The sequence below is a fragment of the Perognathus longimembris genome, chromosome 16, assembly GCF_023159225.1.
Source record: "Perognathus longimembris pacificus isolate PPM17 chromosome 16, ASM2315922v1, whole genome shotgun sequence".
NCBI classification, from domain to species: domain Eukaryota; kingdom Metazoa; phylum Chordata; class Mammalia; order Rodentia; family Heteromyidae; genus Perognathus; species Perognathus longimembris.
This window is the reverse complement of record NC_063176.1, coordinates 55,621,953-55,647,405: the sequence shown is the minus strand read 5'-3', so window position 1 is coordinate 55,647,405 and position 25,453 is coordinate 55,621,953. Positions and strand designations below refer to the sequence as shown.

Sequence of the window (25,453 nt, the reverse complement as noted above, 5' to 3'; positions counted from 1 at the left end):
TGTGTTCTGAAGCCACACCTTGGCCTTTTGCTTTCAATAAGCAGGCACACAGCTGTGTTTTATAAGATGCCATTATCTCTCAGGATTACGAAAATGAGTCCTCCCACAATTGCACGATTTCACAGTGAGCCTCCCCTCTGGGTGTGTTATGGTTTTTGTCACTTCTTAAAAGGCAGTAGATGGTTTACTAAGCTAATTTCTTTCCCTTTAGGTTATTTCTAAATGATTGGTTAGAAGCAATGCTCTCATAAACTTCCTTATGCTTAAATTATTTTTAAATAAAGCCTGGACCAGAGTCTTAGATACATTCCAGCAAGTAAAGTTAGTGATTCAGAGTGTGTGAATATTTACGATGTCTTTCTGAACATTTTAACAATTTCGGCTGTCGCCAGCCAGCAGATGGATGTCCAGGCTGCTCGGGACGGTTTTTCTGGAATGCTCTATTTATGCCAGGCGCTGTCCTCCGCGCCTCCGAAGCAAACACTAAGCGGGGCGGCCTGACCCCCCCCCACCCACAGTCTTTTTGTTTTCTCCCCACATCCCAAGAGACACAACTGCTCCCCCCCATTTCCTCCCGGGAGCATCACTGGAATTCTGGTTAGATCAGTTCTCAGGAAGCGACGGTGATACCACAGAGAGAGAGAACCTGCGGAGTGAGCAGCTCAACATTTTTATTTTCTGGAAGCAACAGACACCTTGGTTTTGTGGGGTTTTATTTTTTAGTTGTCAAGTTTAAACTCGCTTAACATTAGGTTCTTTACCACCTCAACACATTTCCTCTCGAGGTAGGCAGGTGCATCGGTAATCCAATCTTGCCGGTTTTTACTCTTCCTGAAGAAACTTCTAGGGCCGCCTTCGGCCTGCGTGGGTGACCATCCCACCTGAAGCTGATCTTGATGTGTGTTCCTTCATAGTTCGGAAAACTTGATTGGGGGGGGGGGTCTTCCAATCTAGAAACTTCTATCTTTCAGGGTTGTTTTTTTTTTTTAATTTATTTAATTGACAATTCATCTGTCTATGTTTTCTGTCTCTCCTGTGGTGACATTTCTGAGATGGACCTCTAATTTTATGATCTTTTCTCTTCTCTTTCCCTTTTGTCTTTGTACTGTACTTTGTGGGAGATTACCTTTCAACAGATTTCATTTCTGCTTTCGCACTTATAATTGATAAAAGCCTGGTGTGTGTTCTCTGAATTAAAGAAGAAAGCCATTTGTTTTATACCGAAAAAAGAATCTTATCCCGCTGAAAACATGCCTGATGGGTTTTTCAGAGATGCTGCTCATCCCCAGAAGTTGTGACTGATTGGATTGGATTTTGATGTTCACGGGAGATGGCCTGGCGGGCTGAGCACCTGGGGCTGTGGCTGAGCCGGCAGGGGGCTGACAAGGAGCCCGCGGGGCCCGCGGAGGAGGAGCCGCACGTGAGCGGCCTTGCACAACGTGTGACGCCGCAGTCCCCCCGCCACGCTCAGTCACGGAAACCGCCTGGGCTTCCTGCCCAGGGGTCAAAGGCCCCGCGCCACTTTCTCTGACCCCAGCAGGAGCGAGGAGAGCGCGGCTCCGGTACTTGGTACTCCGTGGGGGTACGTGTCCATGACCTTGCTCTTTCTACTACAGTATGCTGGAATGGATGACCTTCACGCCCAGTCTCCTCGGGGGACGAGCCTCTGTCCCCTGTCTGACCAGGAGAGGGCAGCCGTCCTGAAATTCTGGCTGCTCCACGCTTAGGACAGGGTCCCAGCCAGTCCCCTTATGTTAGTGCCCTTCTCACCCCACTTCCTCTCTGTGGAAACGGTGCCAAGCCCTGAGCCTCTGGGGGAACCTTTAGTGTGGACCCCTCTCCCCTCCCCTCCCGTGACAGCCTCAGTTCAGTGTCTGGGATTCTAAGCCCGGGGGGGGGCCCCGCCACGCCTCCTCCAGCTTTCCTGAGGCTGCCCCGTGGTCTCGGCTCTGCCTTCCCTGTCCTTGTAAGTTTATCTCTGCGGCTGCATGGCTGCCCCGGCCCGGCGGTTACCTGTGGATGATGTGGTACCGCTGCAGGTACTCCAGCGCCAGGGCCAGCTCACAGATGTACAGCTTCACGGCCCCCTCGGTGAAGTGCACGTTCTGCTGCAGGTGGTAGCGCAGGTCCCCGCCCAGCAGCAGGTCCACCACCATGAACATGTCCTCCTCGTCCTGGAAGGAGTACCTAGGGGCACACAGGGGCAGAGGTTAGCGCGCCGGTGGGTGCCTGCACCCTCCTCAAGCCCCCCGCCCCCCACTTGACGGAAGGGCGAAGGCAGGCCTGCGAGGAGCCTTTCCAATCCCTCCGTGCTCAATCACAAAGGCTGGGGGAGGAACTGAGCCCCGGGCTTAGAAGCTGGCCTGGGACACAGGAAGGCAGGGGAGGGAGCAGAAGCAAGGGACAAAATTCGGAGCCGGCATTATCCCAGCCCGCACCAGTAACCCAGGGCTCAGCCTCCTGCCAGCCCCGACGCAGAAGAAAGATCATGCATACGTCCAGCTGAGCCCCACACCAGTATGGACGATAGCTGATAGGGTCAGGAACGAAAGGGTAGAGCTCCAAAGCAGAGTCCCGCCCCAAGCTCAGCCCCCAGTGCCGAGTGAAGATCTGGCCTCCAGCGCAGCCCCGGGCCGACAGGGACAGGGACCGCACAGTGCTCCAAACAAGAGAACCGACCCCAACCGGGACTCCAGTGCCAGAGTGGCCAGCTGGATAAAACGCAAGACCTACCCGTCTGCTGGCTACAGAGACACATCTAACCGACAAAAAAGATCTACTCAAGGTGAAAGGGCTGGAACGAAGCCTTTCAAGTACATGGTCCTCATCAACATTGCCAGAGTGGCAATACTTCTAGCAGATGAAACAGACTTCAAATCAAAATGAGCAAGAAGAGAAAAAGAAGGACGTTACACATTAAAAAAGGGAACTCTCAGACAATGAGGGAGGGGGTAGCTGTTCAAAAACAAATGTACTCATTACCTGACTTGTGTAACTGTAACCCCTCTGGTCCATCACCTTTACAATTAATTTTTATTTTTAAAAAAGGGAACTCTTCCAGTAGAACATAACCATCCTATACATCTATGCATCCTATACATCTATAGAGCTTCCAACCTGATCAGAAAAATCCTAATTGATCTAAAAATCACACATAAATCATTGTACATTGATCATTGGTGACTTCAACACATCATTGTCGCCTTTGGGCAGATCATCCAAGTAAAGACTCAGCAAAAACAAAACAAAACAAAACCCTCAGAGCTAAATAATTCCATTGACCAAGCGGATCTAGCAGACATCTATAGCACATTCCACCCAGCAGCATCACAATATGTTTTTTTTTTTTTCATGGAACATTTTCCAAAATAGACCATATCCCAGGTCTCCACAAATTCAAGAACGTCAGAATGGCTCCTTGTATCCTCTCAGACCACAACAGAATAAAATAGATTCAGCAGCAAAATCCATCACAGAAACTGCTCAAACGTGTGGAAAATGAACAATGCATTGCAGAATTATCAGTGGGTCATAAAAGAGATAAGAATGGAAATTAAAATGTTTCTGGAATCCAATATAAATGAAGACATAAAATACCAGCTCCTCTGGGACACAGCAAAAGCAGTACTCAGAAGAATATTTATGGCTATGAGTAGTACCTACATCAACAAATAAAATCTCAAACCAACACTCTAATGATACACCTCAACCCCAAGCCAAACCCCAAACCAAGAGAAAGAAATAATACAAGAGACTTTAAAAAAGCTTAAAAAGAATCAACAAAACAAAAAGTTGGCTCTTTGAAAAAACTAACAAAATCAAGGGGTCCTTAGCAAATCTAAGAGAAGAGAAACTACCCAAATAAAATTGAGATGAAAGAGGGAACATCACAACAGAATAAAAGCAAAATTTAGAATATTGTAAGGGAATATTTTGCAAACCTTTATGCCAATAAATTGGAGAATCTGGAAGAAATGGAAGCATTCCTAGAGAACATCAATATAACTAAACTGAACCAAGAAGATAATTAAATAGATCCATAGCAAGCAATAAAATTGATACGGCAATAAAAGCCCAGGACCTGGTTGATTTACCAAATTCTATAAGGCATTCAAAGGAAAACTAACCACAACTCCAACTCTTCAATAAAATAGAAAGGGAAGGACCAAACTCATTCTATGAAGCTAACATTACACTTATCCCCAAACCAGACAGGGACACATCAATGAAAGAGAATGACAGACCTACGCCTTTGATGAACATACATGCAAAACTAGCCAACTGAATTCAACTACTAATTGGAAATATCATATACTATGATCAGAAAAAATGTGATGTATATGTACACAATGGAATTCTACTCATCCATTAGAAAGAGTGGGATTGTACCATTTGTAAAAGAAACGGAAAGACCTGGAAAAAAAATCACATTAATAAAGTCAGGTCCGGAGAGACAAAGGATGCATGTCTTCTCTTATGTACAGAAGCTAGATTTAGCTTATCAACCTGTGAGTAAATACATTGGGTGGTATGCAAGTATAAAGAAACGTATTAACTGAAATATGGCAGATCCAAGGGCGATCTTAAATAACTTAATACCTTAGAAAGGTGAAGTCGAAGTTCAACAAAACCCAACACCAGGAAGCGGGTACCCAAAAGGAGCGGGGGAGGGGGCGGGGCAAGGGGAAAGGCGTGGACAAATGAAGAGAAGGGGGGACAAACGCAGCCAAGAATTCAATGCATGCCCTGCAAAATGAAGAAGAGTGTGGGGGGCGGGGGAGGGGAGGGGAGGAGGGGAGGGAGGAGCGAGAGCCGGGAAGCGGTGACGTGGTCAGGCTGCGTTAGCCCTGTACACGGCCTGGTTCGATGCTAGCTAGCTCCTTGGAGAAACTGCTGAAAGGTAAGGGAGGGCTCGGCGGCGTGGCTCAGGGGGTAGGGCGCCCGTCAGTGAGCGTGAGCGCCAGGTAGGGAGTGCGAGTCCTGGTCTCTGACAGGGAGAACAGAATTAGTTAACTTAAACAAGAGTGAAGGGTGACTCTCTGGAGGCAGCCGTCCGTGGCAAAGCGCCCTGCACCCCCAGAGGCGGGGCCTGTGAAGAAGTAAGGGTGGGAAGGTCTCTCGGCCCACCGCCCACCGGAACGCCTGTCCTCTGGTCTCCTCCTGTCACGGGGTCCGGCTACCTTCCACAGCTGCTCACTCGGCGTGGGGAGCCCGTCCGGGTCCTCTCCCTGCTCCGGAACCTTCCTGCAGAGCACTTCCTGCGGCCACGGCTCTCTCCACCCATCCCCGCGCCGCACGATGGAGGCACCCGGGGTGAACTGTGCCCCTCCGCTCCTTCCAAACGCGGCGGGGGAAGGAGGGGTGCGGTCCCCAGACTCCAGATCACCCCTCAACACCCGTCTATTTAACAACAGATGTGAACCGTATGTCCCTCGTTTTCCTAGTGCACAGACCCAAGGCTGGGGGGGGAGGGGTGGACTGACCAGGCTGGGGTCACTAGGACGGGCATGTGGAGGCGTCCACACCGGCGGTGGTCAGCCGTCCTAGCCAGGACCACCACAGGGAGGCCACGTGTGCAGCGTGGGACGGACATCAGCTCAGAAGCCCCGGGCCACTGCCCGTCACCTTACCCACAGCCCGGGTCTGTGCGGAGCCATTCTGCAGCCCCGGCGTTGCTCAGAATGGGGGGGACCACGCAGATGGAGGACAGGAGATCTCTGCAGGAAACGGAGCCCTTCCCGGGCCTCTAGCGGCGTGGCGCCCCCTGGGCCGCACCGGAGACGGAAACCTTCCTCCGGTTTTCCTCCTGGGCTCCGGGGCCGGCACTGGGGAGCACGGAGGACTCAGTGCACCGTGTCCTCAACCTCGGGGGGTGGGGGAGGGGCCGTCCACCCGGACCCCCGGCGGGCACGCGCCGACGGTGAACACCTCCCGAGACAGGAACTAACAATAGCCCCGTCTGCCACAGAAATCCAATAATGCAACGCCGGGGCTCCGTCGCCTCCTGTCCTGCAAGTGAAAGGGCGCTTATCAAACCCGAAGTGCGCTTGATGCACAGAAGCCCTTTTAACGTTCCTAACAGCCTCCGTAATAAGCTTGCCTTTCTTTGTAAAACTCGACTTGGACCACAGCCATCCGGAAGCCGTTCAAATCCGACGGCTCCCGCCGTCCTTCAAGCCAGGACGATTCCCTTCCGTCTCCTCGGCGGGAAGTCAGGTCACAACCACCGGGCTCTTCAGGCCAAGGCAGCTGGAGCCGGAGGAATCGTGAGATCCAACCCCAGGGAGCTGAAAGTTCAAACCCCACCCCCTACCCAGGCTTTGCAAACCGCAGATTGCTCCCTCTACACACACAGAGCCTCGTCCTCGTGTCCCCACGGTTTTGAGGATTTTAGGTTACAATGCTCAGGCCCCGGCCGGGGACCTTCATGGGCTGACAAAGGAGGAGAAATGAAAACTATGGAGCCAGCACCGAAGCACAGCCCCCCTCCCCCCCCCACCCCCACCCCCATCCAGGGAAAAGCAGGCAGCTGGGGACGGACAGAGGCCTCTCCCGGATGAAATGGCCCAGGGCCACATCACAGGAGGAACCTGCAATCCGTGTTCTTCAGAGCAGGGTCATGCCAGGCGATGGTGGCCCACGTCTGTAATCCTAGCCACTCGGGAGCGGCTGAAGATTTGAAGACTGTGGTTCAAAACTAGCCCTGCAAAGAGTCCTTGAGTCTCTCACCTCCAGTGAACCACCACAAAGCTGGAAGTGGAGCTGTGGCTCAGGTGGCAGAGTGCCCGCCTTGAGTGACGCAGCTAAGGGACAGGGCCCAGGCTTTGAGTTAAAGACCGAGTCACCAGTATGCAGGCAGGAGAGAGAGACAGACAGACAGACAGGGAGGGAGGGAGGGAGGCAGGAATCGGTGATTCATGCGCTGGGGGCCTCCCTGTGGGGCGGTTCCTGCAGGGTTTCCAGACCCACCGATCCAGGCTCTCGGTCCTGCACGAGGTGCTTTACACTGGCATCCATTCCCTTTTCCACACTCCCGTAGAGGGATGGATGGTTTTCTCTGCTTCCCAGGTGAAACATCAAGTCCTGAGAAGCTGAGTACCTTGCCCTGTGTCACTTCATTTCTCTCCACCCCCGTCTCCTCTGTTTTTTCTTTTTAAGTACTGGGGTTTGAACTCAGGGGCTTGCCAGGTACTCTGCCTACCCCTTTTTGGTTTAATTCCTCAGAGCTTTGTGCTTCGTTGCCTGGGGCAAGCCTCGGATTGTGATCCTCCTACACTTACACTTTCCACACAGCAGGAACGTGCTACCACGACGCCTGGCAAGTTGTCTGAGGTGAAGTAACACGAGGCTGAGCAGTGGGCCTCCTAGCTCTCCCTCCTGGCCTCCTCTGGATGTCTCTTGCCAGGAGCATGCCTCGTATGTGTGGTAGGTAGTAGGGCTCGAATTCAGGGCCTGGGCTGTTTGGCTCACGACCAGTGCTCTACCACTTGAGCCAGCGTCGCTCCCAGCTTTCTGAGGGGCCCAGTGGAGCTAAGGGTCTCTCAGACCCAGAAGCCTCGGGCCGGTTTCTGGAGGAACAAGGCAGACGCAAACACGGGGCCAGATCCCTGCGTTCCCGCGGGAGCGCGCCGAGCGCTTCTCTGTCGAAGTCGGACGCCGCCATGGGCGGTGTCGGTTCTCGCAGAGCTTGGTCCCGTGCTGCACTCGGTTCTGCTCCCCCCGCCCCCCCCCCACCCATGCCCGGGAGCTCTCGCCAGGATGCTCCACACAGGGCCCGCGGAGGGGCGCGTCCAGGGGCGGGAGCCGGGAGGCGCCGGGTCGGAGCCTGTGAAGCGGCAGCCTGGCGGAGACGTGGCCCTGGAACACGGTTTGTCCCTGAAGAAAGCTAAGCACCGGGTGCTGGGACAGAGCCACGGGGAGCCCGCCGGGCGGCCCGGGACCTGCTGTGCTCGCCGGGCCTCCGCTCCGCCAGTCTGCCGCGAGTTCCCCGTCTTGGCGACGTGACCATGGCGCGCGTAATGACTACTCACGGAGCCGCCGTGGCGCGCCGACGGGAAGAGGCGGGGCGGGTCGTTTGTGACACGGGAGTCATTACGCGAAACAGACACAACGGCAATTCGATTACCATTTTAGAAACAAAACAAAACAAGACAAGAGTCTGCTTGTGTTCCGGCCCTTTGGTCTTGTTGGCGACGCGGGGCCGCCGCGTGACGTGGTACAGCCCCGTCACCCGAGTCCCGTCGCCCCGTGACCGGCAGGAGGCGGCGGGGAACAGGGTGGAGAGACGGGGCCTGAGGTGATCTCCCCGGAGAATCTGGGGAGCCAGGCTCCTCCCCCTCCCTCCCCCCGCCATGCGAACGGCTGGCAAGCGTCGAGCCGGGCGCCAGCCGTCCCAGAAGGGGGGGACGCTTGGACGTGCCAGCCCCTGCAAGGCAAGGCGGCTGACCTCCTCCGGGAGAGGGAGCCGGGGAGAGAGCCCGAAAGGTCCCCGTGTTCTCCTTTCACGGGAAAGACGTGGCGCCAGCGGCGGCATCCTGGTCCCCGCGGGCCGCTGTGTGCCGTTGCAAGCGGGACCGCTTTCCGGTCCCCGCCCCCCGCCCCCCACAGTCTGGTGTAATGGGCTCTCTCGCACGCGCGCGTGTGTGCACGCGTGTGTGTGTGTGCGTGCGTGCGTGCGCGCGCGGCTGGGACGGCGGGGCTGGATGAGACACCGGGAGCTTCGAAGAGTACGCGGATCCACTTGGCTTGAGTCCCAGCGGTGGGTAGGCAGGGCTTGCCCACCGCATGACCTTGGACGAGTCCTTGAATCCACCCTGCACCTTGCTCCTCTCATTTGCCCACGCTTTCCTGGAGGGGGCGGTCACGCGCTGAGCGGGCAACACCGATGTCCTTCCAAGATCCCTGCGGGGGGGGGGGGGGGGAATCTAAGGCGAACACTCCCTCCGTGTACGGGAGGCGGAGCCGAGACATCCCGGAAACACAAACCAGGCAGGGGCCGAGGGGGGCAGCCGAATTGCAGAGCCGTAAAAGCATCTTTTCCCCTTTTATTCGATTTCAAAAATCTACAGAGACCAAGCTGGATGTAGAATTCAATGGCACTGTGGCCGTCTGGCCGTCGGCCATCGTAGATGCTGGTCACCTCTCCCGTGTTTGCCGGCCGCCGCTCACTGGGAATGTCGCGAATCTTCCCCCGCTCACGATTTCAGTGCCGTGATGTTTTGTTTTGTTTTGTTTTCCCCCAATGCGATGATTGCCAAGCAGCCCCCCACGCCCCATTTTCAGCGTAAAGCCCCCCCCCCCCGCAGGCCGTCCGCACCCTGGGCCCGTGGTCCAGGCGCCACTCCAAGGCCCAGCTTGACCCTAGATCCTAAAGAACTGAGCGGTTGGCAAGGGAGCCCTGGGGGGTGGCTTCTACCTCACGGGTTCTGAAGCGGGTAAAATGACATTTAATCGAGTCTGACACCGTGTCGGCAAGGGATACTGGAGACCGTCAGGAACTCACGTGTACGTGTGGCGCGCACCGAGCTTGTCCACTCGTGGGTGTAGAGTGGACGGGGCATGTCCGCGCTTGCGGGGCAAGGCCGTCATTCCCTCCGGTGGACAGGCGGGAAGCAGGACCTCGGAAAGGCCCAGGGAGTCGCTACAGATCACAAGGATGGGTCACAAGGATCACACGCAGTGTGGCTTCGAGCCCCCCCAGGCTGGGAAAGCAAAAGGCCGCACTGAGATGGAGAGATGGAGCGACCTGGGCTCCGACGGCTTCAGATCTTCAGACATCTAGAACGCCCTCAGGCATCCTTGCCCACTTGCGACAACGGCTCTGAATCCGGTTCCTTCGCCTCTTCCCGAAGCTCCGTACCACCTCTCCGTTGAACCCGTCTGCGACTCAACCAGCTGCTCTCAGAGTCTTGCAGCTCATTAATTAAGATCTGCTTTGAAGCCAGACCTAACCCTCTTGCCCTCGGCCATCCCTCGAGACTCCGGCGCAGCTCCGAGGAGAACTGTTTATTTTAACCCACATTATATAGGCTCAGTTTGCAAGTCAACTTTTTTAAATTCTCCTATCTTAAAAAAAAAATGTTAATTTCTCCAGGGGCAGGTTGGGAGCCAGCTCTGAACAGAGCCTGCCAAAACGCCAACACACGGAATCGTTCTCTAAACGCACTTGATGCGACCGTTGTTATTATTAGGTACCTTAGGAACGTGTTGATGGCAAGCCGTAGCGGCGTCCGTCCTCCGGCCCAGTCGCAAGCCCACGAGAGCATTCGACTGTGCCGCGAACATGCCTAGCCAGAGACCACAAAGAACCACCTGCGCACCCCGCTGACGCAGAAAACCAGCGAGCACAAGTCATCTCAAAGGGGATCGGGAGGGAGAACGCTTCCGGACGGAGGCCCGGTCTCCCTGCCGCCTGCACCGGACGCCCGCGCGGCCTCAGGACCAAGGCCTGGTCTCCCGTCGGACCACCGGGCGCGTGGATCACCGCGGGAGCCCGGCGCGGAGGGGGCGTGCGGAGCCAGCCGTGTGCGGGAGGCCAGGCGACGGAGCGAGTTCCGCGTCCTGTTACATCGCCGCACGCGCTCCTTGCGCGTGCGCCAGTCCCGGTGGGCGGCCGCTCGTTGACATTTGATTATTACGTCTGCGGTTTTTAATTGCATCGACCCTGCCCGCCACTGGTTCCGTCAAGAGCATCATCAGACGTCAGCAGGTCTTGGCGCTTCTAATGGCAGCCACAGAGGGGGCTGAGGAAGAGCTGGAGGCGAGCTGGGGCTTCCTCCACCAGCCCTGCACCGTTTGCTGGGATGATGTCCGGTGCCTCTGACCCCGGTTACCGGGGACAAAGACGTTACCATGGATACTGACGATGGGCAGCAAGTCCAGCTCTTTCCCGTGTGAGCAACTGATGGAGCATTATGCCCCTGAGCTTCCATTTTCTCCTCTTGTTTTGGCTCCGCACGCATTAGTTGTACCAGGGAGGTTCATTGTGTTATTTCACACACGCCCACAAGGTCCACTGACCAAATTCACCCCATCCATCACGCTTCCTTCTCCTCCTCTCCCCCTTCGTCATATAACTACGGCAGATTTTGTTGTTCTACTTTCATACGTGCATACCCAATGGGAGTCACCCTCCACACTGAAACCCGTCACGTTCCTCGTAAGAATTCCTTGCCTCATAAGCTGAGCACAGGTCCCGGCACAGACAGACTTCACCGGATACGGCTATGTTGACCAGTAACAACAAATGTCCAGAATGTTCTCACACGTGATGACCGGGAGCATAGGAAAGGCATCGCAGAAACTCTGCTCTCCTCTCTCGCTTCTGGAAGAAGCTCAGCTCACACGTCTGAGCAGGAGGTGCTGCTGTCTTGCTCCGTTGCGCTGGGTTCCTCCACAGAGGTCATCTGAGACCTCCAGGCTGTAAGTGTGTAGGGAGTGTGAACCCCACGATGGAACGAGCCTTGTACACTCACTGACAACCTTCTCCAGGCGCTTCCAACCGCCGGCATCGTGCCGAGAAGCCAGGAGATGGGACTGCCTCCCAGGGCTTAGAAACCGGTGCCCAGAGCGGGGCTGGCTTCTGCTCAAATGTCACAGAACGAATCTGTGATGGCGCCGGGCTGAGAAGCCAGGTTAGTTTCCAGGCCCCCGGAGTTAGAGTCTTGAACGCAACGGCACGCCTGATCTCTAGGTCACCAAGGAAGAGTAGACTCGGGGCAGGCGGGCATTAAACCCTCCCGCGCCTATCAGCTGAGCTTGGCTTTGGACTTCTCACAGGGCCTGCAGAGACCTTCGAAGGAGCTAATGAAGATACAGACACTTCATACAAACGAAAGCCAGCCCCTGCCTCTGCCTTGTCACGGAGCAAGCCGTGCGCTTTGCTGCGAAGGCCTCAGGCTCTGTGCTGAAGGCAGCGTCGTATTTGGGGGGCAGGACAGGTCATTCCTTCTGTCCAACATCGCCGGCACTGCCCTCGAGGGCTTCAGACACGCGTGGAGGCGCCAGGCTGGAACCCAGTGGCTCTTGTGCCGCGTGGGTAAGCGTCAGGACAGCGGCGAGCCTCCAGAATCCCGGGAGCTCGGGAGGAGCCGTGGTTTCCACGCAAACACGCAGCCTCGTGCGCGCGAACCGGGCTTGCGCGTGGGGGGGTCTCCTTCGTGCGGCTCTCGGAACTCGGCCCCGCCGGGTGGATGCGCGGAGCCGGCCCGGGGAATCACAGGGGACGCAGGCCCCGCTTCCCCGGCCAGTGGCCAGCGGAGGGCCCGGCAGGCAGATGGCGGGTGGCCCACCGCGCGTGCGTGCGTGCGTGCGAGCACTGTGCAGAGCCCGGCGGGGCTCCGCGTCCCACCCGCAGAATCACCGGGCAGAACGCGGCGTCGCCGCCCGCGGCCCTACGCCGCACAGGTGCTTGTTCTGTAGCAGAAGTTAACTGGCCAGCTGCGGGACACTCCCAACTGTCAAATATTGTTTTTGTGTCAAAGAGAAATCCTCCCCTGCCGTGTGGCATTCTGGGCGAGAAGCTTACTTTAGTAGGGATTTCTCAGCTGCGTTTTCAAAAAAAAAAACACACAAAACCAGCCTAGTTGTCTGGCCAGAACGAGGATAAGCTCTTCCCCATTGCTTTGGAAGAATCCATCTCCTTGGTTCCTGAGACAGCCCCGGAGCTGCTGGTGAAGAGAGGCGCTCTCAGCAACGGAGCTCGATTTGCTTCCTCACCCGGGCAGAGCCTCGCGCTCCTCCTGAGTTCATGCGGGGTTCGACCAGACCTTCTGTGTCTCCGCGATGCTAAGAGAGCGTAAGAACCATGGCGTCCCTACACTCCGGCGCACAGTGTGCCTGTCTCTGCCATCCCTGCGGGTCAGGGGACACAGTAGCTGCTCGATAAATGGCAGGGGGCGTAGAAACTGCCGGCTGCCGGAGCTCGGTGCCCTGCATGGGAACCAGGATGACAATGGGAACAACAGCACGGACACTCTGCCTTGAAAAGGAACTCCAGGGACCAATTCTGCAAAATACACCGCCGCGTACCGGCATACACCTGCTGCGTTTCCGTCACTGAGCGGGGACGGGTATGCGTCCCATTTCAAATCTGGTTCTTGTACTCAATAAGTGCGCGTTCCTGAAAATAGCTGGTCATCTTCGTTTCCTCAGCTATAATAAGTGAGTGGCAGTTCCTCGTGCGAAGAACGTTTATACGTTTAAAAAAATCAAATAAGACTGTGTATCCATTAAGATGGGTACTACCACACACACGTGCACACACTCCCACTTGAATGCACACACACACGCACGCACACACACTACACATACACTAGCAAGCGCTGGCAAGGAGTTGGAGAAACCAGAACCTTTATGCAGGGCTGGGAAGAACATGAAACAGCGCAGCCACTCTGGAAAACAGCATGGTGGCTTCTCAAACCTGAAAAGTTGGATTGCTGGGTAACCCAGCCACTCTACTTCCGGATGCTAACACAAGAGGATGAAAACCAGGATCCTGAGCAGACATTTGAGCATCCTTGTTCAGCGCGATATTATTTATAGCAGCCAAGAGGCGGAGGCCCCCAGACAGAGGGAAGCAAACTACGGCATGATCCCCCAGTGGAATATTACTCAACCTTAGCAAGGAAAGACATCTTGTCGTATGACTCACGGACAAACCCTGAGGACATCATGTCCTTTGATGTAAACCAGTGACACAAAGGCAGGCATGCGAGGCCCCTCCCGTAGAGGCAGGAAGAGGAGAGGGGATGGTCCTGGGCTGGGGGTGGGGATGATGCAGAATTCACGGCTTCCTAACTACCGAGCTTCAGCTTGGGAAGATGAGAACATTCTAGAGAGGTGCCACACACCACTGCACACGCTCAACACAGCTAGGGACAGTATCTCTCCTGAACAGATGCTCTTTTGCAAAGGCTCGCTGAATGAAGGAGGGGAGGGAAGGAAGAGAGACGAGCAAGGGAGGGGAGGAAAAGGAGAAGGAAGAAAGGGAGGAAGGACAAGAGGGAGGGAGAGAGGGAAGAAGGAAAAGTGGGAGAGTAGAAAGGGGAAGGAAAGGAAAAAGGAAAGAAGGAAGGAAGGAAGGAGGGAGGGAAGCGGGCGGCAGTACACCATCATCTTTGCATTCCATCAACGTTCCTTAAAGTTTAGCTTTGACTCTTTTCAGTGGCACGGCTTTCAAAGTCACCCCTCTTGCCTGAGTGCTGTTCTGCCGCCTCTCGGGAACTGAGATGTCAAAGGCAGAAATCCGTGAGCCACGTTACCCGGTGACGGCGGGCCTGTGGCGGAGCGGTGGAGCCTGACACACAGGAAAGCTGTCTGCTCGGGCAGGGGCGGGTGGAGAGCAGAGAAGGCCGTAGGTAAGTCCTGACCTGCCCGCCTCCGGCTAATGGTGAATCTTGACGATCACTACCGGGGTGTGGACTGGGTTGAGGAGCACCCAGGAAAGCACTGCTTAGTGTATCTGAACTGGGTGGGGAAGACCTTCCCTAAGGGAAGATGGCACCATCCGCTAGGCTGGGGATGTGGATGAGATACGACGGGGAATGGCAGCGCGCCCTCCAGCCCAGGAATCGCCTCGCGCTGCTTCCTGGCCGCCCGGAGGTGAGCGGCTGCCCTGCCCTGCCCTGCCCTGCCCTGCCCGGCCCCAGTGGACGCTCGCCTGTGAGATCACCCGCAACAAGAAATGCTTCCTCTGGAAGTTGTTTTGCCCGGGTGCTCCGCCACGGCGATCACGCTCACCCCCAAGACTGGAACCGGAGAACTGCGGTCGGTTGGTGCTGCGACGACTGGACCACGTCATTCTCGGGCCTTTGGGACAGGCTTCTAGGGGCGATGGGGAAGGCTTTGGAGAGGTGAAATAAACATAGATGTCCTGACGGGAGCGCCAAAGATCAGAACGCTAACAGGAATGCGGAAAGGGAGGTGAGGTGAAAGCCGGCAGGGTCAGGCCGACAGGGGTGACGGTTAATCTTATTGCCATCTTGACTGGGTTGAGAAGCATCTGGGAGGCTGGCGAGGCACACTGTGGGGGCATCCTTCAGGATGCTTCCAGAAGGATTAACTAAGGGGGGAGGGGGGAGACATGACATGATTGTGGGCACCCCCCCCCCCCATGGGCTGTGTGTCCCAATGAGGCAGAAGGGGGCGGAAGAAGCCTCTGGTGCAGGATCCTCCCTCCGCTTCCTGGTGCCCCGTGAGCAGCCCCGTGGCCCCCTGCCGGTTCCCACCACGGTGGAGGAACCCTTGCCCCCGGGAGCCGTTTTGCACTGCTGTGCTATCTCCGCGATAACATTCTAACCTTCTGAACCGAGGTGCACGTCACTGCATGACCTTGACAGCCCAAGGTCGAGGACTGGGGCTCCTGAGAACCAAGGGTGGCTGGGTACCTGGCGGAGGTACTGATGGAAGTGTTGAAGAGCACACAGCACTGACGGATGACGGGACGTGGGCAATGACCCTCAAATCTTGGTGATACCGCTATCATTTTGATAGCCCACTCGGGAAATCACATTTATGAGCAAGTTAACAGAACAGCTTGATCTGAAAGCCAACAGGAGGAGGGCATAGAAAAGCAGTACACTAGAGACACATTGGTATTTCCCAGGGCATGTAGAGATAATTTAAGATAAGAAATCCCTAGCAATATAATACTACATCAGCAGAATAGAGGAGAAAAACTATAATCACTTTAAAAGGTGCACAAGAAAATACATGATCAAATTCAATACTCATTCATAAAGATAACAACCTACAAACGGACAAAGGATATATTCCAAAAGCTTATATAACAAATACATTAGAATATTTCTCTTTAAAGTCACGGTCAAATTTCTCCACCAAGGCAGCATCATGTTAAGGCTGAGGCAAAACCATCGCTATTTGGAAACAAGAGGATTGCTTAATTAGAAAACTTACAGAATTGAAAACAGATTAGTGAATATTCTGTACGTATAATCAACCCAATAAAATAAACGGCATTCCCATCACCAGGAATAAGGATAACGTGCGGTCCTGAAAAGCGTACCAAAGTGAGGGTGGTTTTTGTCACCACAACGAAGTTCCTGAGCTCATCAACTTAAAACGAGGAACGGTTTATTTGACCTGCGGTCTCCGTGGTTACAGTGGTGGCTGTCATGTGTCCTGGTGCTTTGGGCCACGTTACGGTGGCAGCGTGGGGTACAAGTGAAGAGAGAGGGAGAGGAAGGCCTGGGTCCTAACATCTTCTTCAAAGGAACACTACCAGCCACCCGACTTCCTCCCACTATGCCCTACATCCTCACGCTCCCAATACTTCCGTGACTGAGGGGCCAACCTTTCAACGGGGACACACAGGGGACATTCAAACTCTGAGCTAAAATAAGAACTATCAGGTCCTCATGATTAAATTCCATAATTTATGTGCAATTGTTTAGGGTGAGTGCTGTCATGCTTTGATGGAAAGTATTTTTAAAAACTCTAATAAATGGGGAGAAATGCCATGTTCCCAGATTCAATGATAAAAGTGTCATAACTCTCCAGATTAATCCATAAATTCAATGCTTTTCCCGTCAGAACTATAATTCTAATGGAACCCGACAAATTGAATCTAAAATCTATCTGGAAGAAGAAAGGAGGAAGACACCCAAGACAAACTTGAAAGAGCAAGATGGGAAGGCCACCAGAACCTAAGCTCCTAATAAAGCTATAATCAGCATATAATATATATATAATTATATTAATATATAATTAGTAAAAGAGCAAGAGGCTGATAGAAGAAGTGACCAATAGGTCAGGGATGAGAGATTTATGCAACTATGGAAACATGACCAGGGACAGAAGTGGCACCTTCAGGTCAATGAAGAAAGATGCAGAAACACCACAGTCACCAGACTGATAAATTAGATTACATTTAATGAAGGCTTCTCTGTGTCAAGGTAACACACGTGGGTGAAGAGGCAAGCCCTAGGCCTGAAGGAATTAGCATTGCACTTCACTGAGAAAAGATTAATATTCACGTTGGATGGAGCAGTTCAGAAGTTGATTTTCAAAAAAAATCAATGGTCAAGCAGTTTTTAAGAGTAAATTGAATAGGGCACTTAGGAGTAATCCTAAATGACAACCACACCTGCCAAAAACGCATTTGAAAGGAGTTTTCTCTTCTAGGTAGGGCATGGAGAGTCACGGGAGAAGGACCGCAACCCAGCCATGCGAAGTATCTCCAAACCACCGTCACCTCGTGGCAGGGAGAGCTGAGGTATATGAAATACACGCGGCGTGAGTTCCGGAGGGGGACGGGTGGTCACGGGAGAAGCAGAGGGCTTGCCTGCCCGGGTCCCCGCCAGAACCCCGGAAGGCGCGGGTGCGCAGAAGCCAGCCGGAGCTCCCGTGAGCTTCTCATCGGGGAGCTGGCATCACGGGCTGCAATGCCCTCGGTGACCCCGGCCAAGGGCTCCGTGCTCAAGGTCACTGGCCCCAGGACGGAGCCCACCGCCCCACCCCGCAGGACTGGGGCCTGCCCCGGCCCCCATGCTCACGGGTAGGGGCCACGGCACGTCCTTCTGCACAGACCCAGTTACAAACGTGTGCTTACTTGGCCCCATTTGCCACTGGATAAGGGTGCTGGGCTCAGTCTCCAGTAAGCAAGCCCTGGGGCATGCTACCCTCGCTCTGGGAAGACGAGGGCCGCAGGTGACTCCCAGGGCCTGACATCCAATGTGTCTCTTCAGTGGGTCATGCCGTGCGCAGCCGTCAATAATGGCACCCGCACCACGGTGCCGCCCCACGAAGACTGTCTCCCGTGCTGTTGGCCAAGTGAAGCCTTCTTGGTGGTTTTGGAGGGCAATTAATCATTTGATTCTAGCTGGGCTTTAGCACAGTAAAATTCCAAATTTCTGGGCGTGGACTTAGCACTTGCATCAGAACGGACACAATGGCCCTGGATTTTAAATTCCGAACCTAAGCCATGTCCTTAAGAGGAAGCCATTTCAAACTCGTGCAAGGGTTAATGGCGGCTCCCCAGAAGGCCTGTCTACAGGAGGTGGTGGGGGGTGGGGAAGCCTTCTCTGGGGCCCACAGAGGAAGTGCCCGCGGCCGACACCTTGACTTCAGACTCCCGACCTCCAGACCCTAGAGGGCACGGGTAGCCGCCGTTTAACAACATCCAGTTTGTAGTCATGTGTGAGGGTGGCCACGAGGGAAGGAACTGGCTGGGTAGGCCGCCGTCTGTGTTCTCGTTCCAGGGAGGGGGAGCTGCAGACCAGTCTCGGTTCTCTTTACGTTCTACTCTCTCACTCCAGATAAGAAAACCTAAGACCTGGAGAACAAAAGCAAGAGTCTCCGGCTTCTCTGTTGTGCTCACCCGATGACACGTCAGAGGCGTTGGAGGCAGCAGAGGAGCACGCCTCCTGCCCTTCGCCAGAGAACTCGCTGCGAGTCTCCAGCATCGGGAGCCACGCTGGGCAGTGGGCCGCGGCCTCGATCCGGAGACGAGCAGCGTGGTTTCAGGAAGGCCTCCTGCAGGGCACAGCCTTGGAGAACGCGTGCTGGCTGCCCGCTCTCCCGGGCCTCACCCAGCGCCTGGCACGGTACGAATCCATCCATAAGACTTCGTGTCCAGCACACGTTCCCTTCTCCTTGATCACAAGTCCCACCCCCCCACCGCCCCGTCCCAGAACTGCTGTCTTCAGACTTCTGCTCAGCCTCGGAGAAAACATCTGCAAGTTCTTCAGTTCCCCAACAATGAAGTCCAGCTGGGGCCTGGATGCCTTTCTCCAAGAAGCTGGGCTCGTTCTCATTAATGTAGAGTGTGAAAACACTTCACGATGATGGATGGCACGAGAGCAGGACATTAACAACGGCACCGGCAGCGGTTTCCTTGTTCACTGAACGTCTCACTTGCCAGTCTCCATCTGAGGCTCTGGATGGTTCCCTGGATAGCTGTCAATCACGGCCACCACCACCACCACCACCACCACCCCCCCACCGGGCAGGAGGGAGCTGCCCCCCTCCCCCCGAGTGCTGGCAATCGGATTGCAGACAGCACCAGCGATGGGTGGCCTGGCCCAAGCACGTCTTTCCCTAGCGCGGGGTGAAGCCTTCATTCGATGGGCCGCGGGAGGGAGACGCTGGGGGCTCTTTTCCCTCCTTGCGCAGGTCTTCCTCTCACGGCGCGGTGTGCTTGCTGGGAGGCGCGGGCGGTTCAGGGCCGTGTAGTGTGGGTGAAATCCTGTACTGCGGATGGAACGGGATTGGGGCCGCAGTCTAGATGGGGGAGAGGGATGGACTCTGAGATGCCCGGATGTGCTCCCTCCTCCTCCTGCACCGGCTGTCCTTCTCTCCTTCCTTCCTGCGCATGGGCGTGACTGGGTTTGAAGTCAGCCGGATGGTTACCACGGGTACGTTCCTGTGCGTACGTTTACCTCGTGTCGGGTGAACCATTTCAAGAGGCAAGAGCACGTCTATTTATCCAGAAAGGGGGAGGCACTCGTGAGTGCAGGCTGCCGTGCATCTGGGGGTGGCAGGCGGGAGGCCTGCAGTTCTGGGGGAGGTGAGAGGAGCGGGGGGGCTGAGCTTTCTGGGGAGGTGGACTTCCCAGCGTCCCGAGAGGCGGCTCCATCCACCAGAGCCGCCCGGCTGGCCGGCCAGGACCCCGGATGCTCCAGCCGCAGCCCCGCACCGGCCCGGAGGCCACTGCCGTCTCTACGCTGCCTCCCTCGAGTTGAATCCCGCTTTGGAGTCCCTGGTGCCCGGGTCCTCATCTCTCCCTGTCCTCCGTGAGGGCCGGCCTGTGACAGGGACAGGTCCCCGCCCCTGGCTGTCAGCGGATGCTCATCGCCCCCTCCCCCTCCCCCCCCATCCGTCAACTTGCTTGTGGAAGGATTCCCCGAGAGACCCGACGGTGTGGCCTGTGTTAAGCGTTTGAAGTGCTGTTGAGGGGGCCAAAGGTTCAAATGCAAGACTATTTTTAGCAAAAAGGGGACCGGGGCAGCCTGGGCCGAGGAAATTCTCTTCTTCAAGGACAAACTCTATGCGCAAAACTAGCCAGCTGCCGCCTAACGTGGGTTTACTGTAGAGTAGGGTGCCAGCTTTGGGAAGGTGGATGAACACCTTTGCTTTGATAGTTTCTGAAGCCACATACCTGGTTCTATGGTGGTCAATCCCGTCTTCTTTTGGGGGCTTTCAGGCGTTGGGGATCCTACAGGTTTGTAGTCTAGTCCTTGTAGTTTTGCCCTAGAGACCCCGTCTGTGCACTGGCTCGACATCCCGAAAGCACCTCAGTCCGCCCACTTCCCACTTCCTTCTTCCAGGCCCAGTGCAAGGGCTTGCGTGGCCCCCGGGCCACCCCGAGAGCCCCCAAAGGGCGACATCCTCCCACGCCCCAACCCGCCGTCCACACCGCCATCGCTGGGAACGTCAGACCCGTGTGGAGGATGGAAGACAGGCGCCGAGCCCTTTGCCGCTGCGCGGTCTGGTTCCGGCCGGCCGGTGGCCCGTCCGCCGCCAGGACCCGGAGGTCTCGCTCGGGGTGGCTTCCGGAAGTGGGCCGCGCACCAGGGATGGGCACTTGTGCAGATCTACGCACTCCCCTGGGCCCCGAGAACTCCATCCGAAGACGGCTGACCCCCCCGGGCCCATCCCAGAGGGAAACACACAACGGGACCCGCGGAAGCCGTCGGAGCGGCCACTCGTGAGCAAAATCCTCAGCACGCCTGGAGCATAAATGACAAACATCAACGCCCAGGTCTGGAAATTTCTCACATGAGGCTTTTCCCACGGGGTCCCGGAGGGGGGCGGGGAGGGGACAGTGCTCACTCAAAGCCAGACTCCCCTCGTTCCTTCTGCCCTGCCGTCTTCCCTTTCTTATCAGAGGCCCCCCCGCCCCACCCCCCACCCCCAGGCCCAGACTCCACTCTCCAGGGCGAGCCCTCACTGTGGAGGCCGTCTTGCTCTCTCCAGATAATTAAAGCCGCGAGTCCGACGGCCCTCGGACGCCAGGTTCTGTGACTGCCACATCTGTCCTGCCCTAGGAAATCCCCGTGGCTGCCAGGGCCGGTCCTGTAATTGAAGTCATGTGTCATCCAGGGCCCTCCCCTCCCTCCCTTCAGGCCTCACTGCTCTCGGAAGCCCGCGAGAGAGATGGACAGGGACCGCCTCCGCCCGCCCCCACCGCGGCCCGCAGACCCGTGGTCTGGTCCTCGAGCCCTCCTTGGCCTCCCCCGCCCCCCCCCCGCCCCCCTCCCTTCTCAGGAGATGCACGACGACCTCCCGGCAAGGGAGAAATGGCAATATTTCACTTCTGTAGGTCAGCGTTCTTTTTATGAACCTGAAATTACACCCATCGGTAACACACTCTGAGGGAATGCAAAGCTACGCCTCTTCCGAAACAATGCAATCTGCAGTTTAAGGTGCATCCTGTACAAGGGGCCGGAGTGGGGGGGGTGGGGGGTCCCCGCACAGGGCAGTACGCAGCCAGCTGCAAGGAGCATGTGTGTCACCGTTCGTTCACACCACGGCCGAGCTGGGCTCTGCTGCGTCCAAACTGTGTGTTCTCCGAGTTGCCAGGACACGCGTGAACGTGATGCCCTAGCAAAGATGCCCGAGCCGGGCGCCGGCGGCTAGCGCTGCCGTCCTAGCTGCTCAGGAGGCTGAGAGCTGAGGACGGCAGTTTGAAGCCAGCCCAGGCAGGGCAGCCCACGAGACTCTCGCCTCCAAGAAACTAGGAAGGGAGTGGGAAGTGGAACTGCGGCTCAAGCAGCACCAGCCTGGAGCAAGAACCGTTCAGAGAGGACGCCCAGGTCTGGAGTTCAAGCCCTAGGACCAGCACGAAGAAAAAGATGCACACACACCCCCCCCTGCCCCCCGAGGAATTCCAATTACCAAGGGCTCACCTCCGCACAAAGGCGGGGAGCACCTGCCCTCCTCCTCATACCCACAAAGGCGGGCCCTGGAAGGAGAGAGCTGAGTTCATCCGTGAGCGCATCTGCGTTTCCACCTTCTCCGACTGGAACCCTCGTGGGGCTTCCTGTCGCCCTTGAGATGATAACTGAAGTCGTGGGCTGTGACAGGGAGTGCCCTTCTCCCGGAGGGAGGGCCCCCACCCCCCGGGGGCCACCGTGGCTGTCTGTGGGGAAGGCCAGGGTCCGCCCGGCCGGGCTCCGTCCCGGCTCCCTCCCGGGGAGAACCTGTCCTCTCCCCGCAAAGCTCTCCCCCACGCAGGAAATTTTACTACGAAATGGACCTGAGGACTAACAGTCGTTTTTTAAAAAGAAAAGAAAGAAATGGGTTGGAGGAAGCTCAGGCAGAGCACTATTTTCCGGCTCCAGGGAGCACCCAGTGAACGTCACCTTAAGGCCGTGGCGAAGGAAATCGGGGTTCACACACAGACACCACAGCTCAGCCCGCTCAGAGGACGAAACCAGGCCCAACGGGGCAGGGGCAGGTTAGACCCATACCTACCGCCCAATAAACACCACAGAAGGAACTCGATTCAAGTCCAAGAAGGGAGCCACTTGACAGAACAAAGGGAGGGGAGGGGAAGGAAGAGGAGGACAAGAAACACAGTCAGGACTGGAACTCACTCCCCTCCCAGGTGACCGTGGGCCCAGCCTACTGGCCGGCTCAGAATCCCAGTTCCTTGAGTAGATAATCATTGGGAAACAAAAGATGTGGAGGTCAAGTGAGAGAAAGATGTAAAACCTGACGTTGTCCAAAAAGAAATGTACTCTTTTACCGGACTTAGGTAACTGTCAACCCTCCGCACAACACCTTTATAATAACAACTTCAAAAGGAAGGACATTTATTCTTAAAAAAAAAAGAACCGAATGAGATCAATAACTAAAACATCAATCCTGAATTTTTGTTAAAATAAAAATCTGACGGGCGTGAGAAAGATCGTCCAAGTCTTCCCATTAAAAGGCAATAGGATAAGTGGTTTTTTGTTTTTTTTGCCAGTCCTGGGGCTTGGACTCAGGGCCTGAGCACTGTCCCTGGCTTCTTTTTGCTCAAGGCTAGCACTCTGCCACTTGAGCCACAGCGCCCCTTCTGGCCATTTTCTGTATATGTGGTGCTGAGGAATCGAACCCAGGGCTTCATGTACACGAGGCAAGCGCTCCACCACGAGGCCTTATCCCCAGCCCCACAAGTGAGTTCTTAAAAGATTCACACCACCATTATTACCCCTGAGGGCCTGGACACACCCCTCAGCATTCACATCCACTCACACCCCAGGTCCCCTGAGCCTGGGTCGGCTGCAGACCCCCATCTTCCCAGCAGGGCCTTTGCCTCCAGGTATCTCCCACCTCAAGCCAGGAGGGCCGTGATCGCTCAGCCCGTGGCTCGCTCCTGCCGGGGATGCGAAAGACGACACTAGATGGTAAGGGATCCCCCGGCGAGCCTGCCCAGTGTGTCCCGTCTCCCGCCCGCACAGGGGAGCAACCTGCCCTGCCCTGGGACACGGAGGAGAAAGGAAAATCCAGATGCGTGCTTGCGGTGTCCTCTGAACACACAGAACTGTGGAGAAGGAAAAAGCCCAAGAGCAAGTCCCGAAGGAACGGGGACTTGGGAATGAGCAGGTGACGGCGGATGCTCCGTTTCCTCCCCACCTTCCTGTGTGGTTAGGATGGAGCTGGTGAAGGTCCCGGTCGCGGGGCTGGGCCCGTCCCCGGGGAAATGAGACCCTCCGTAACCAACGCCGCTGGGGTCGGGGCCTGTGCGGGACCAACAGGACACACCGGACCGAAACATCACCACACGCAGAAGTCAACTTCTCACACGGTATGCACTTTGTTGTTGTTTTCAACAGTCCTGGGGCTTGAACTCAGGGCCTGGCAGGCACTTGGGCCACAGCTTCAGTTCCAGCTTTTTTGGTGACTAGTCGGAGATAAGGATTTCACAGACTTTCCTGCTGGGCCTGGCTTCAAACCACGATCCTCACATCCCAGCGCCCCTTGTAAGCCAGGATGCCAGGCGTGAGCCACCGGCGCCGGGAAAAGACATTTCTTACATTCAAGAGTCAAGTATGGAAACCCAAGCTTCCAACCGTCAGAAGAAACGGAGAAGGAAATACATTATGACCTTGGTTGACCAGGACTTTGCGTTAACTTCAGAGAAAAAGGCTGATCGTTCAATTCTGTTTAAACTCAGACCTTCTTTTAAAAGTCCTCGTAAAAGGCAAACAGGGGCGACAAACCTCAGGAAGATAATCCATGTATCCAACGACACCCCCCCCCATAAATAAAAAGGAACGAAAGACAAACTTAAGCCCAGCTACAGGGTGCACATGCAGATGGGAGGTTGTGACAAACGGAAACAGGACACTTTCCAGAAGGGACAGCGGCATGGTTCTCTTATGGGCGGCGGGGATTTTCTGTAAAGAAACCGGGGTGGGCGGGGGGGGGGGGGGGGGAAGGGGTCTCCGGGCTTCTTTCTCAGAAACAAGCACAGTACTTTGCTCTGCCCTGGCCTCTCGTTTGGACTTATCTCTCCCCTGGGTCTAAGTTGGCTGGGGAGAAGGTGGGGTCCCTTTATTTATTAGACTCCAATCTTACCAAAAAGGACCTGGATCTGACTGGATGCGTCGGAGTGGGGGTGACGGGATCTGGGGTGCTGGAGCTCTGCCTGGCGGTGACAGCGGCAACAGGAAGAACCCAGCGAGGACAGGGCTGCTGCCTCTGCGGTCACCCAGGACAAGGAGGAGGGCAGCTGGTGGCAGGAGCAGAGTCCCCGTCAACTGGCAGAGCCTGCCAGGTCTGGTTCTGTCCTGAACAGATGGACGGATGCCAAGGGCTTGAAGGTAGACGTGCTAGTTCATTAACTCACCCCAGCGCCTTGAGACTTCACACACACACACACACACACACACACACACACACTCACTCACTCCATAGAAGCTCTTGCGTCATGGCAACGTTTCCGGGGATGGCAGATGGTGTGCAGGGCATTGCAGGTGTGATGCAGCCGCGAGATTCCTATGATCCGGTGACGCCATCGCCACGGTGACATCACTGCACACTGCACGACTCAGTGCGTTCCTGGCGTGGAATATTACACGGGGTCCGCAGGGCCAAGGAGGCACCGACAGCCGCGTCTTGCGATTCCTCACCCGGCCAGGGGCCAGCCCAGAGTGGCGGGAGTCGGAAGGTACCCCCCGCCCCCCGCCCGTGGGACCCCCTTGTACCGTGGATCTGACTCCCCAGGCCTTGTTCCCTGGATGCTGGGACACAGCAGGTAGGGTTTCTGACATCCTGTGCCTCAGTTTCCCCCCCACCCCGGTTCAATGTCTTTTAATCATCGTATGCGCTTGGTACTAAGCAGATGGCGGTCTGAGGGTTGTGGCCCAGTGCCTGTGCACCTCAGTTTCTCAGGGAAGACGAGGGGTGACAAGGGCCACCTGCACCCGGCTCTATCACAGGACAGCCCACGGCCAAACAACCATGGTGGCTCGGTTATCCCCCCCCCCCCCGACCTCCCCCCACC

General features: G+C 56.0%; 1 protein-coding gene across 1 annotated transcript in view; it reads right to left on the bottom strand.

The window, feature by feature from the left end:
* Window positions 1–25,453, bottom strand: part of Stk32b (serine/threonine kinase 32B) — a 119,710-nt gene that overhangs the window by 43,776 nt on the left and 50,481 nt on the right. The window contains exon 4 of the mRNA XM_048364216.1: window positions 2,014–2,187. Coding sequence (XP_048220173.1) covers window positions 2,014–2,187 — 174 coding nt within the window. The remainder of the gene's footprint in view (window positions 1–2,013; window positions 2,188–25,453) is intronic.